The following is a 14014-nucleotide window of genomic DNA, read 5'->3' on the forward strand; positions in this document are numbered from 1 at the left end:
CTTCCATGGGCAAAGGCTACAGATTAAGTAAAATCGGCACAATTAATGTCATTAACATCAAATCAATGAAAAATACTAATACCTTACAGCTTCCAAGGCCAGGGCAATATCATGTATATCATCGTCTTGCCCTTGAACTGGATAAACTTCCAAAAGAGGTACACTGTGTTCTAGTTCTTCTAATGTTTCATCAATCAAATCCCTTGGGATATTTGCAATATTAGATGAAAAGGGCTCAGCAATAGATACATTAACTTTGAAACAAGATGATGAGCTTTGGCGTGGTTTACAAGTTACCTAAAATAAATGTTAAAAGACATGTAATTAAATATTTTGTTTGCTTTTCTTTTTTATGTGGCCCAATTATGTAGTTTTTAAAATTAAAGTTTTCCTGACTTTAAAATTCATGTCATACTTATTTCATTCTGATCCTGTGCTTCATTAAAAAAAAAACAAAAAGCTTTTGCTTACATCTTGTATTTTAGAAATTAAATTAGCATAAAGGGACATGAGGGCATAGGTTGCATATTTTCAATACTATTTCTGAAGTAGAAAATATATTCTTGTTTAATAAAAGATTACAACTTCATGAAATTTTTTTGAAGTATAAACTAAATATTTTAAAGGTAAACATGTACAGCTATATTGTAATATTATGCTACTAAATATATCTACACAAACCAAAGAATTCTAGCTTCAGATACAGCTAAATTAATTCAGAGATTAGAAATATCTGTGTGCAGCCATTCTGTACCGAAGAGTATAGGATCTTAGATATCAGTTAGAAAGGCACTTAAATCATCTGAGAAGTAGGAGGCCAAGGGACTTGCCACATCACACAAGTATCAGAGGGTGGAGCCAGAATTTAAACTCAGGCCCTCTGTTTCCACAGCTAATGCTTATTTCACAGCAGCACACTGACTTTTTCCTAGCAAAGTCATTTCATAAATAGCTGTTAACACATCATTAACAATCCCCTTTCTAATAAAATTCACAAAACTATAACATCTTTTGAACAACTTTCCAATGTTAACACTTTATAGAATTAACTGATTCCTGTAATGAATTCCTAATATCTTTTGGCAAAAACAATTGAAGGCACTAAATGGAGAACCTAGGCACCTAGGGAGCACAGTAGATGAAGAGCTGGGTCTGGAGTATGGAGACCTTGAGTTTAAATCTAACTTCAAACACTCATTAACTGTGTCCCTTAACCTGTTTGCCTCAGTTTTCCCATCTGTAAAATGGGGGTAGCAATAGTTAGTACCTACGTCACAGGATTGTTGTAAGGATCAAATAAGTTAATAATTGTAAAGAGTTTAGTACAGAGTGTCTGGCACATACTAATTGCTACATAAATGTTAGATATTATTATCACAGACTATGCCTCTGTTATCTGGATTATCTAAACTTCTAAAACAGGTACTTCATAATACAAATCCATGAAAAAGTCAATTTATGAAAAAGAAAAAAAGTTCCTTGTCTAGAATTAAGATTTATTTAACTGAGGTAAAAAAATATTTAACTATAGGAAAAAAAATTCATATATCACAGTGCTTAATACCTAGAGCAAGTCACTTAGCAACTCTGTGGTGCAGTTGTCTGATCTGTAAAATGTGGAAGTTGGACTAAATGATCTCTAAAGTCTTAACAAAACCCCAAATAATAAGACCAGATGATTACTCTTTATATTCAAAGAACAAATGTTTTCCTAAAATTGGCCTGGACAAAAAAAATGTATATGGAATCTTATTTTCCTATTGAATTTAAAGCTATATATACATGCATTTAATTTTTATGCATGTACATGCATAACATTTTCTGGTCATAAGATATAACAAAATAATATTTTATATAACCACCATTTTAAAATGGTGACCTTACAAGTTAATTGTTAATTTAAAAATAAACAAAAATGTTCAATCAACCCCAACCACATTCAAGCTTAGTTTGTTGGTGGTGTTCATTATTCCTCATCTTATTGTGCTACTTTTCTGCCTTTGCTATTCTAAAGTTCTAAAGGACATTAACAGACATGGGATTCATAAACTGCTATATTATCTTTCTTTTAAAAATTCTTTAGCTATATTGTAGTCATCTAATTCACATCGTTTTATTGTACAGGTGAGGCAACTGAGTCTCAAAAAGGTTAAGTGACTTGTTTAAGGTTATTTTTATTCACTTATTCAATATATATTTATTATACATTTATAGTGGGCAGGTTCTGAGTGAAAAATAAAAATTAAATGAAACATAATCCCTGTCCTCATAGAGATTGTAGTTTAATTATGGTCTAAGACATGGATAACTAAAATATATACTATCAGATAATTATATTATAAAGTTGAAAAACAATGTGCTACTGGAGCTTTAAGGCAAAAAGTCATTATTAGTAAGAGATCACAGAAAATTGCATTTTTAATTGTCCAAACAGAACCAATATAGCCAAGATTAGAAGGAAAGCAGGAAACTGGGAATAAAAATTTTACAACAAGTTTCTCTGATAAAGAACTTGAAATGAAGCAAGCAGAACAATGTACACAGTAGTAGAAACACTGTATAATGATTAACTGTGAATGACTTAACTATTCTCCGAAATACAATGATCCAAGACAATTCCAAAGGAATCATGTCGAAAAATGTCATCCACCTCCACATGCTTTTATTTTTTTTGGGGGGGGGTGTCTGTGTTTTCTTTTACAACATGACTAATACAGAAGTTTTGTATAACTGTACACAGGGAGAGAATTTTGAACTCAAAATTAAAAAAAACAAATGTCAAAAATTGTTTTTATGTGAAATTGGAGAAAAATTTTTTTTTAAATAAAATCATCCTGATCATCATTTCTTACAACACAAAAATATTCCATCACAGTCATATACTACAACTTGTTCTGCCATTCCCCAAATTAATGGGCATCCCTTTGGTTTCCCTCTTGATCTTATTGGGAAGACTTCTAGCTTATCCTTATCAATATTTATGCTTGCTGATGGTTTTAGATAGGTACTACTTATCATTTTAACAAAAGCTCCATTTATTCCTATGCTCAGAGGGCTGTATTTTGTCAAAAGCTTTTTCTGCATCTATTGACATAATTACATGGTTTTGGTTGTTTTTGTTATTGATATAGTCGATTATGCTGACAGTTTTCCTAAATATTGAACCAGTCCTGCATTCTTGGTATAAATCCCACCTGGTCATAGTGTATGATTTTTGTAATATATTACTATAATCTCCTTGTTAGTTTATTTTATTTAAAATTTTTGCATCAATAATAAGGGAAATTGCTTTATAGTTTTCTTCTCTATAGTTTTGCTCTTCCTGGTTTAGGTATCATCCCCATATTTGTGTCATAAAAAGAATTTGGTACAACTCCTTAGGGTATTTTCCCAAAGTTTAGATAGTATTAGAATTAGTTTTCTTTAAATGTTTGGTAGAATTCACTTGCAAATCCATATGACCCTGGGGAATTTTTCTTGGCAGCTCATTAATGGCTTGTTCAATTTATTTTTTCTAAGACAGAATTATTTAAAAATTCTATTTCCTCTTCTGTTAATCTGAACAATTTATATTTTTGTAAACATTCATCCATTTCTCTTAAATTATTAGGTGTATTGGCATGTAACTGCTTTAATTTCATGTTCATTGGTGGCACATTCATCCTTTTCATTTTCATTTTTGATACTGGTAAATTGGCTTTCTGTCCTTTTTAAAAATCAAATTAACTGGGGGAAGCTAGGCAGCACTGTAGACAAAGCACCATTCCTGGATTCTGGAGGACCTGAGTTCAAATGTGACCTCAGATACTTGACACTTAGTAGCTGTGTGACCCTGGGCAAGTCACTTAACCCTTATTGCCCCGAAAAATAAAATAAAAAAAATTAACCAATGGTTTATCATTTCCCCCCAGCTTCTAGTTTTATTTATTTATTCAATGGTTTTCTTACTTTCAATTTCATTAATCTTTCCTTTGCTTTTCAGGATTTCCAATTTGGTATTTAATTAGGGAGGGGTTTAGCCTTTTAATATCTCTCATGATTTCTTTTTCCTATTTACCTTTTTATGCTTCTCTAGAGTCTTATATTTGAAAGTCAAATTTTCTATTCAGTTCAGGTCTTTTCTTCACAAATGCCTGAAAGTTCTCTCTTTCATTGAATTCCCATTTTTTCCCCTGAAAGATTATAATCAGTTTTGCTAGGTAGGTGATTCTTGGTTGTAATCCCAGTTCCTTTGCCATCCAGAATATCATATTCCAAGCCCTCTGATCCTTTAATGTAGAAGCTGCTAGATCTTGGGTTATCCTGACTATGGCTCCACCATACTTGAATTATTTCTCTCTGGCTGCTTACAATATTTTCTCCTTGACCTGAGAGTTCTGGAATTTGGCTATAATATTCCTGGAGGTTTTCATTTTGGGATCTCTTTCAGGAGGTGATCAGTGTATTCTTTCAATTTCTATTTTACCTTCTGTTTCTAGAATATCAGGGCAATTTTCCCTGACAATTTCTTGGAAGATGATCTCTTTTTTTGATCATGGCTTTCATGTAGTCTAATAATTTTCAAATTATCTCTCCTGGGTCTATTTTCCAGATCAGCTGTTTTTCCAAGGAGATATTTCACATTGCCCTCTATTTTTTCTTTCTTTTGGTTTTGCTGTATTGTGTCTTGATTTCTCATAAAGTCATTAGCTTCCATTTGTTCAATTCTACTTTTTAAGCAATTATTTTCTTCAGCTTTTCAAGCTGTTTACTTTTTTTCATGACCCTCCTCCATCACTCTCGTTTCTCTTTTCATTTTTTCCTCTACTTCTTTTACCTTATCTTCAAAGTCCTTTTTGAATGCTTTTATGGCCTGAAACCAATTCATATCTTTCTTGGAAGCTTTGGATGTAGGAGTTTTGACTTTGTGATCTTCTTCTAAGGTGAATTTTTTTCCTGATAAAAGTGTTTTATTTTTTTCCAGTTACATGTAAAAATAGTTCTCAACATTTGTTTATACAAGCTTTCCAATTTCAGATTTTTCTCCCTCCCTCCCCTTCCTCCCCCCTCCCCTAGACAGCAGGTAATCTGATATAGGTTATATATATAATAACATTAAACATATTTCTGCATTAGTTATATTATAAGAGAAGAATCAGAGCAATGAGGAAAAACCTCAAAATAGAAAAACAAAAGAAATAGTATGGTTCAATCAGCATCTATACTCTACAATTCTTTTTTTTTCCTGGATTTGAAGATCCCCTTCCATCATGAGTCCCCTGGAACTCTTCTGTACCATTGCATTGGTGAGAAGAATCTAGTCCATCACAGTAGATCAACACACAATGTTGATGATACTGTGTACAATGTTCTTCTGGTTCTGCTTATCTCACTCATCATCAGTTCAATGCAAGTCCTTCCAGGTTTCTCTGAACTCCTCCTGCTCATTGTTTCTTACATCACAATAGAATTCCATTACATTCATATACCACAAGTTGTTCAGCCATTTCCCAAAGAGATCATAAAAAAGGGGAAATATTTATAGCTGCTCTTTTTGTGGTGGCAAGGAATTGGAAATTGAGGGGTTGCCCATAAATTGGGGAATGGCTGAACAAGTTGAGGTGTATTTTGATCTTCCTTGTCACCAAAGAAACTTCCTAGGGTCAGAATTTTTTTCTGTTTGCTCATTTTTCCAGACTATTTCTTGACTTTTAACTTCTTCTTAAAGTGGGGCACTGCCTCTAGGGCCCACTGTCCCAAGCTTCATGGGGTCCCAGGTGGTACGATTTAAGGAGAGGCACATTTACCACTCCCCTGGCCTGTGCTCTGGTCTACAAGCAACCACAGGCCTGCTTGACCTCTGACCTGGGAGAGAATTTTGTTCCATTGTGGAACACCAGAGTGTGCCTGTGCCCCTCCCCAACCTGTGCTGCCACTCAAGACTCTGACCTGGGTCCTAGCTCAGGCAAAACAACACAGTCCTGCTTCAGCACCAGAAAAGAGATCCCTGTAATCTCCCCCTGGCCAACCACTCAAACCCCCTCACCATCTCTGGTTTGAGTTTCAGAAGCAGATGCAGTAGCTGATTCCAAGACTCCTCTCTAAAAAATTGTTTTTTTCATGCCTCATGGAGCCATTAGCTTCTATTTGCCCAATTCTAATTTTGAAGGAATCATTTTCTTCAATGAGCTTCTGTACCTCTTTTCCCATGTGGTCAATTCTGCTTTTGAAGAAATTATTTTCTTAAGTGTTTTTTTGTTCCTTTTTAACCAACCTGTTGACACCTTTTTATAATTTTCTTGCACTACTCTCATTTCTTTTGTCAATCTTTCCTCTATCTCTTATCTGATTTTGAAAATCCTGAGTAAATGCTATTCATTAATGTAAGACTGACAAACTTCCAGAAAATATTCAAAAGGAATCAGGAAGACATGAGTTCAAGTCCTTCCTCTGATGAGGCAGCTAGGTGGCGGAGCCCTGGGCTTAGAATCAGGAAGACTCATCTTTCTGAGTTCAAATCTAGCCTCAGATACTTACTAGATGTGTGACCTTAGGCAAGTCAATGTTTACCTCAGTTCCTCATCTGTAAAATAAACTGGAGAAGGAAATGGCAAACCACTCCAGTATCTCTGCCAAGAAAACCCCAAATGCACTCATGAAGATTCAACACAACTGAAACCTGCCTCTGTTATGTTGTCTATGTGATCTGAAGCAAGGTATATAACCTCTTAGTACTCTAGGACACAAAGACTAGAACTAGCAAAGAAGGTGTGGTGCATTGGTAGAGGGAGTTTTCTCTCATTGGAAGTCCCTATACTAATGAAATCAGAAGTGAAGGAAAGAGAAAAAAGAAGGAAAAAAGAAAAAATACCCCAAAGAATTATGATCAAGTTAACCAAAATCACAAGCTTTCATTCTCCTCTTAATAATCTGTAGTTTCAGAGATCCTATATGACTAAAAATCTTTTATATGAAAATGATGTTAATGACCAACTTTTTGGTAAGAGAAAGTTTTAGATTCTAGTAATAATATAGGATTACATTAATTGTCCACATTCTTGACCTTTAACCTAAAATACAGATTTCCAGGATGAATAGATAAGTGGCTGGGAGTGCTTTTGCAGGGTGGGGAAAAAGAAGTGGTTTGTGGAACAGATTCTTTCCATACAAAGCTAAATGACCCTCAGGGGAATCAAACCCATAACCCATAATCAAACCCAAAAGCCAAGGCCTTAGAAGTAGCTTATTCTGGGGCAGCTAGGTGGCACAGTGGATAAAGCACCCCCTGGATTTAGGAGTACCTGAGTTCAAATCCGGCCTCAGACACTTGACACTTACTAGCTGTGTGACCCTGGGCAAGTCACTTAACCCCCATTGCCCCTCAAAAAAAAAAAAGAAGTAGCTTATTCTAACCAAGTGCTCTAACAAGCCTAAGTCATATCTAATGAAGACAAGAACTTTAAATAGAAGCCTGCTCCTATAAAAATGCTAGAAGATAAGAATTTTACTAAGAGTGCTTTGGTCCCTTGATTTTTATTCAAACTTGAAACTAACTACATACAGTAATTCAAACTAGGATAACAGAAGTGTTATTGTCTGATAGACCTTCCCTACACTATAGGTTTTAACCAATATGCTTTTAAATTGAAATTTGGTTGGCACCTGGAAAATAATGCTTTAAAGATACATGAGGGGCAGCTAGGTGGCACAGTGGATAGAGTACTGGCCCTGGAGTCAGGAGGACCTGAGTTCAAAACCAACCTCAGACACTTGACACTTACTAGCTGTGTGACCCTGGGCAAGTCACTTAACCCCAATTGCTACACACACACACACACACACACACACACACACACACACACACACACACACAAAACCGAGCTAAAAAAAAAACCTTAAAAAAAAAAGATACATGAAATGTTTATTTTCCAAGGTAAGTATTCACTAACGTTAGTTTAAACTTATCAACACGATATAAAAAAACCATTTTTTTTTTGGTAAAAAGGAAGACATCATCCAAGCCCTATTTAAATAAACCCTCAAATTGTAATTTCCAAATCAATAGGCTTTTATTTAAATGGCCTGATAATTTTATTCAAAGAAGAGTAAATTAAAAATAATTTACCTCAACAAGGACTCCAACAAAAGGTATGGAAGCTTCTTCATATTTGATGAAGAACAACTCTGGATTTGTCTTCCAGACACCAAGCCATTTGTCTTTCATCTTTAATTTTTCTGATATATATTTGCTCATTGCTTGATCAGCATCCTCTGCCTAGCGTAAGCATAATGGAAAATATTAATAACATTTATGACTAAATTTTCTTCCTGATCTCCATTTAAATATAAATTAATGAAGGCAGAAAGGAACATTCTTTTTTAAAAGGGAATTTACAGAAACATAAACCAAAATAAAATACCACTTGAGAATTTTCTTTAGGATTAAAACAAACTGCAAAGAGATCTATAAGAATAATATAGTATTTTGTAGATATGCCTTTCATTAAAAACTGGAATACAGTAGCAAATCCAGAAGCCAAATAATGTAATTCTAACTCTCCAAGTAAAATGATCATATAGCAACAAAGCAAATAATCCTTTGCCTCAAACTAACTTTTGCAAAGGGCTAGTGTTTAATATTGAGAGAACTTTCCAGAAGCTTTTTTAGTATATGAAAATCTAAAGTGCACTTTCCTTTTATAAAAGCAAACTTCAGCAACATCCAAATTATCTTGCTTTTATAGGATCTCCATGGGTTTAAATTTCAATTCAAGGATAACAAATTACTTAAGTTAAATAATTTTTTTTAACTTGAAAACAAGTTGCTTTACAAATGACACAAGTAAACATTGTTTTAGTAATCTTTTTTAGATTTACCTCAGTATCAAATGCTTATGATTCATTAAAAAGGAGTATCTTTATTTTACAAGTTTTTATTGAAGTGTTATCCAGTATTCACTCCTACCCAGTATCACCATATATCAATGAGAACAGACAAAAATCTAATTTTTTAGAAACATACACTACAGGGGCAGATAGCGGCACAGTGGATAGAGCACTGGCTCTGGATTCAGGAGGACTTGAGTTTAGATCTGAACTCAGCACTTAACACTTACTAGCTGTGTGACCTTGGGCAAGTCATTTAACCCCAATTGCCTCACGTAAAAAAAATTTTTTAAAAAGAAACATACACTACTTAAACATTTATCATCTCAGAACTATTCCTAAAACAAGAATTTTGACCTTGTTGCACACAAATCAAAACTGAACTTATGTCAATAAAAGTCCAACCTCTAAATATTCCAATCCAAAAAAAATGAAATAAAAATTCTAACGGCAACCCTAGATGTACCAAATTCACAATGGCAGGAACACATGCCTTCAACTTTTAGGGACTCCCATTAGAAAAACTCTAAGCAAGGTAGCCCTTTATTTGTCAAAGTAAACTTCCAAGTCTATGGAAAAGTAATGTAACAGAAATTTATCCTACAACAATAATAGTAAGATTCTTCATTTACAGTACAATAGTAGTGAAATGAGCAGAACCAAGAGAATGCTGTATCCAGTAAAAGCGATATTTTTCGAAGAACAAGACTGAACGACTAAGCTATTCTGAGCATTATAAGTACTCATATTAACCACAAAGGACCTATGAAGGAAAAAGTTATCTACCTTCCAGAGAGGAAACTGATAAATTGAAGTATGATACGTGTGAGTATGAGAAATCGGTGGCCTTCTTTAGCGAGGGGTGGAGCAGGAGGATGGGTCTGAATTGAAAATGTAACAAAAAATATATTTTTTAAAAAAAGATAAAATAATCAGAGTAACAGTGCGTTCTTAAGGGCTTCCTTTACCCTTACAGAAATTCTGGGAGTGAGATATTATTCCCCTCATTTTATTGATCAGGAAACCAAGGCAGAGCAAGGCTAATCGACGTGCCCAGGCTCACCAAACTTGTAATTGACCAGGCACCGCGCTAACCTCTGAAGATACAAAGAGGCAAAAGCTGTTCCTTGCCCTGGGTTCAAGTTTAACCCGAGGCGCACAACAGTGCCGGGTCCCTCCACATATGTCCCCACCCCACCCCCAACCCCCATCTTCCTCTTGCGTACAATGCTGAGAACGGCAGTAGCCATCCGATCAAACGAGGTCTCTGTCCTCTGTCCCTGCTGATGTCGTCTATTAACATGAGGGATGTCCCCTCTTTATTTCCACGCCCCCTCCCCATTCCTCGGAGCCTCGGAATTCAGTTGGGTGACCCCGGGCGGGGGAGGGGTGGCTCTTGGCCGCTACGTCTGAAGTCTGCTCGGGCAGGCCACTTAAACGCACCTGCCTCGGTTTCCCCCCATGTAAAACGGGGGAGCCCTGGAGGAGGCGACGCAGGAAGGGTCGGGGCGCACGCGTCTAAGTCCTGCCCCCTTCCCTGGACGCCGGCTGGGCCTGGCCCGGCCTCACCTTGCAGCCCTGCAGCACCTGGTCGCAATAGAGCGCCACTTTCTCGTCCCGCCACATGCCCCTCATGGGGGACACGCAGACGGGCGGCAATGGCTGCGCCTCCTCCTCCTCCTCATGCAACGAGTACAGGCCCTCCTCCTCCTCTTCCTCGCCCTCTCCGCTGGGGCCCTCGGCCTGGGGGATGGGCAGGAGCTGCAGCCGCCGCCTTGCCGCCTCCCGGCCCACTTTGCCCTTCACGGGCCTCGGCGAGGCCACGACCGACCGCACAGGGGACACATTGTTTTTGGCGGTCGCTTCTTCGAGGTCTGAGAAAACGGCCTTCTCCCCGCGCCTCCCGGGGCTGATCACCGCGGCCGCGTCCCCCTTCTCGGTATTGTCGGGTCCCGACGCCATCTCCCCAGCACCCTAGCCTCGAGGTTGAGCCGTTAGCCACTTTTCCCGCCCGGTGCAGGGGCGGCCAATGGGCACGCGGCACGCTCCCGGGAGCCGCAACGAGCGCCGGGGGTGGGGGTGGGGGGTGGCGCGACAGCATGAGCAGGGGACTGGCCACGTGGGCTCGAGGCCAACCTTTTCCCCCCGACACCCCCTGCGCGAGCACAACCACCTCCAGCCCCCCGCTCCTCCCCTTTCTCTCAGGAGCATCGGGGAAGGAGTGACGTCACCATTCCCCGTAGAGGATGCTTGGGCACCGCCTTTTTAATTTTTTTTTGACAGTGAAGCGTCACACCAAATAAATGAGAATTAAAACACCCCCACCCCCTTCCCTGATACCACACACACATACACACCTAAGCACACGAACACAGACACACACGGGACTGGGTCAGGGGACATCCACAACTCCACTGAGCAAGGCCTAAGGGTGGTGCCCGCTTTCAAACCAGATGGACCCTGGCCCATGGCCTTTCATTTCGAGCCGTTTAAGCAGAACACTCATTTCCCACAGAGAATTAGGAGAGGATAGGGAGTTTTACTAACCAAACATTTGTGACGTGCCTATAGGCCTGGGGACAGGGACAAAGATGACACAAACAGTGTATGCCCGAAAGCAAGGCTCAACAGCAGGCATCCCACATCTGTCAAACTGAGTCCATGAAAGAAATGAATGTAAGTATATGCATATAGACATATGGATGTAGATGTACATATGCACATAAATAAACAGTGTATGTATACATATATACATATTATGAATGTGGGTATATATATGCAGTTGTATGTGTATATATATGTATCGATATGTGTATACACATACACCATACACACATTGTGAGTAAAGATATTTATGTATATACATTCATGGGTATGGAGTTATATATACCCATTTATGTGTATATGTATGTGCATTTATTGGTAAGTAGGTATGTATGTTGCATATGTATCTATGTGTGTACACACATGTGTAATATACACACAGATACATAAATGTTATATTATATACATTGCATATGTGTGTATATACATATTTGATTATATTATATTGAGTATGGGTATTTATACATCTGTTTAGATGGATGTGTGTGTACAAGCAAACTGTATATCCTGCCAAGCGATGTGACCTTGTGGATTTGGTTTGGGGTTCAGAATTACCAAGATAATCTGTATTGGTAGATTCTGTCTGGGCAACTACTTCTGTCATGAGGATAAAACAATAGAATTACAGAGAGAACAGAGCTTTTACTAGATTACCAGACATCTGGCTTCTTCCCTCCTTTTCCCTCTCAGAAACTGAGAGCAACTGAGAGCAACATATAAGGAAGGATTGAGGCAGCCGATGTGGTGGAAAAGATGTTTGTAGTGAGATCAATGGATGACCAGTGGACAGCCCTTACACTTCCTAAATATATTCAAACTATCAAAAGGATGGGAAGACCTTATCATATTTTATTTTTTTTGCACGGGGCAATGGGGGTTAAGTGACTTGTCCAGGGTCACACAGCTACTAAGTGTCAAGTGTCTGAGGTCGGATTTGAACTCAGGTCCTCCTGAATCCAGGGTCAGTGCTTTATCCACTGCCTAACCTAGCTACCCCCAGCCCTATCATATTTAACGGACTCCATGTGGAATCCAAATAAAAGAGGAAATGAACAAAAACTAGTTACATGTTCACATCAATGAGATTCCCAATGGAGTATTCATAGATAAGGGCAATGAGTCTCAGAGAAGTTAATTGGTCATAAAATGATTTAAAGTTGGAAGAGATCTCAGAGGTTTTTAGCCCAAACCACTAATTTTACAGAAGAAACTGAGACCCATAGGCATGAAGGGACTTGCCTAAGGTCATAGAGGTAAGCAAATTCCAGAACTGTGATTCAAACCCAAGTCCTCTGAGACCAAATCCTACGTTCTTTCCACTACACCTTTGCCTCTTTCCCCACCTCTATTATGATGTATTTTACAGACAGCTTAGAATTCTCACACTGAAGTATGACTGGGATTCAATACTAAGTCAGGAATTTTCATCTGAGAACAGCCAAAGAAGTGGTCTGGGAATTGAAAAATTGATCAAATAATACATGGTGGAGAAGGACACCACACAAAACATCATTTCTGGTGTTGTTTTCCTACCAAATGAGCACTGTATTGGTTGCCACAATTTCTATTTACAATTTAGCAATGAAAACACTGGAAGTATTGACGTCACCGTAGCATATTGGGAAAACACCTGCCTTCCTTCATACTCATCTGGAAGAACATTTTGTTAGGATTTGGGTCCAACATGAGGAAAACATTAGCCATCATGTTAACATAGTTTAGGGAACAGTTAGAATACTCATCATGTTCTGGGGTTGTCTTACTCAGTCTGGCCCTTTTGTTGGGAAACCCAGATGTTACTAAGTCAAGATGCCATCTCCACTCTCTGAGAACAAGAACTGTTTTGATGTACTCTGTTCCAAAATAAGTTCGTTTCTCATAAATTCTGGTGTCCTTGCTTTTATTGTTAATAAATAATAAAGTAATAAAGAACATCTGTCCCAGAAGGCCCTACCTGTATAGGCAGAGCAGGAAACTACCTCTGTCATGTGAGTAAAATAATAATGTGATTTTTAGAGCTAAGGGAGAACTTATAAAATACTAGAGATTATCTAGTGTACTCTATTTCCCTCACTATTTAATTTAAATTTTCAAAAAGTTAAATTAAGAACAAGAAAAGAAGTTAAATCATATATTTTTCTATGAAACACTCTCACCTTTCCCCTTTCATTGGAAAATGAAAAGAAAATCCTTGTAACAAATATGCAAGTTCAAGCAAAACAAAATTTCAAAAAAACCCCAAAACGTTTTAATGTCTCATTCTATACCCTGTGTCGATCACCTCTCTGCCAAGAGACAGATAACATGCTTTATCTTTGGTCCTCTGGACTGAAGATTGGTTATTGAGTTGATCAGAGTTCTTAAATCTTTCAGAGTGGTTCATTTTAGCAATGCACAAATTGTTCTGGTTCTGCTCCTTCTAGACTCTATATCAGTGCCTGTAACTCTTCCTAGCTTTCTCTGAAACTGTCCCTTTCATAAATTTTTTATTTCTCAGCACAGTGCCTGGTACATAGTAGGTGCTTAATTAATGTTCATTGACTGA

At 37.7% G+C, this 14014-nt stretch overlaps 1 protein-coding gene across 1 annotated transcript in view; it reads right to left on the reverse strand.

The window, feature by feature from the left end:
* SHCBP1L (SHC binding and spindle associated 1 like) overlaps positions 1 to 10827 on the reverse strand; it is a 43620-nt gene extending 32793 nt beyond the window's left edge. The window contains exons 1-3 of the mRNA XM_043964585.1: positions 10435 to 10827; positions 8105 to 8254; positions 83 to 297 (exon numbers count right to left, since the gene is read on the reverse strand). Of these exons, the coding sequence (XP_043820520.1) occupies positions 83 to 297; positions 8105 to 8254; positions 10435 to 10827 (758 nt within the window). The remainder of the gene's footprint in view (positions 1 to 82; positions 298 to 8104; positions 8255 to 10434) is intronic.
* Positions 10828 to 14014: the final 3187 nt, after the last annotated feature.

This window comes from Dromiciops gliroides, chromosome 4 (assembly GCF_019393635.1).
Source record: "Dromiciops gliroides isolate mDroGli1 chromosome 4, mDroGli1.pri, whole genome shotgun sequence".
Lineage (NCBI taxonomy): Eukaryota > Metazoa > Chordata > Mammalia > Microbiotheria > Microbiotheriidae > Dromiciops > Dromiciops gliroides.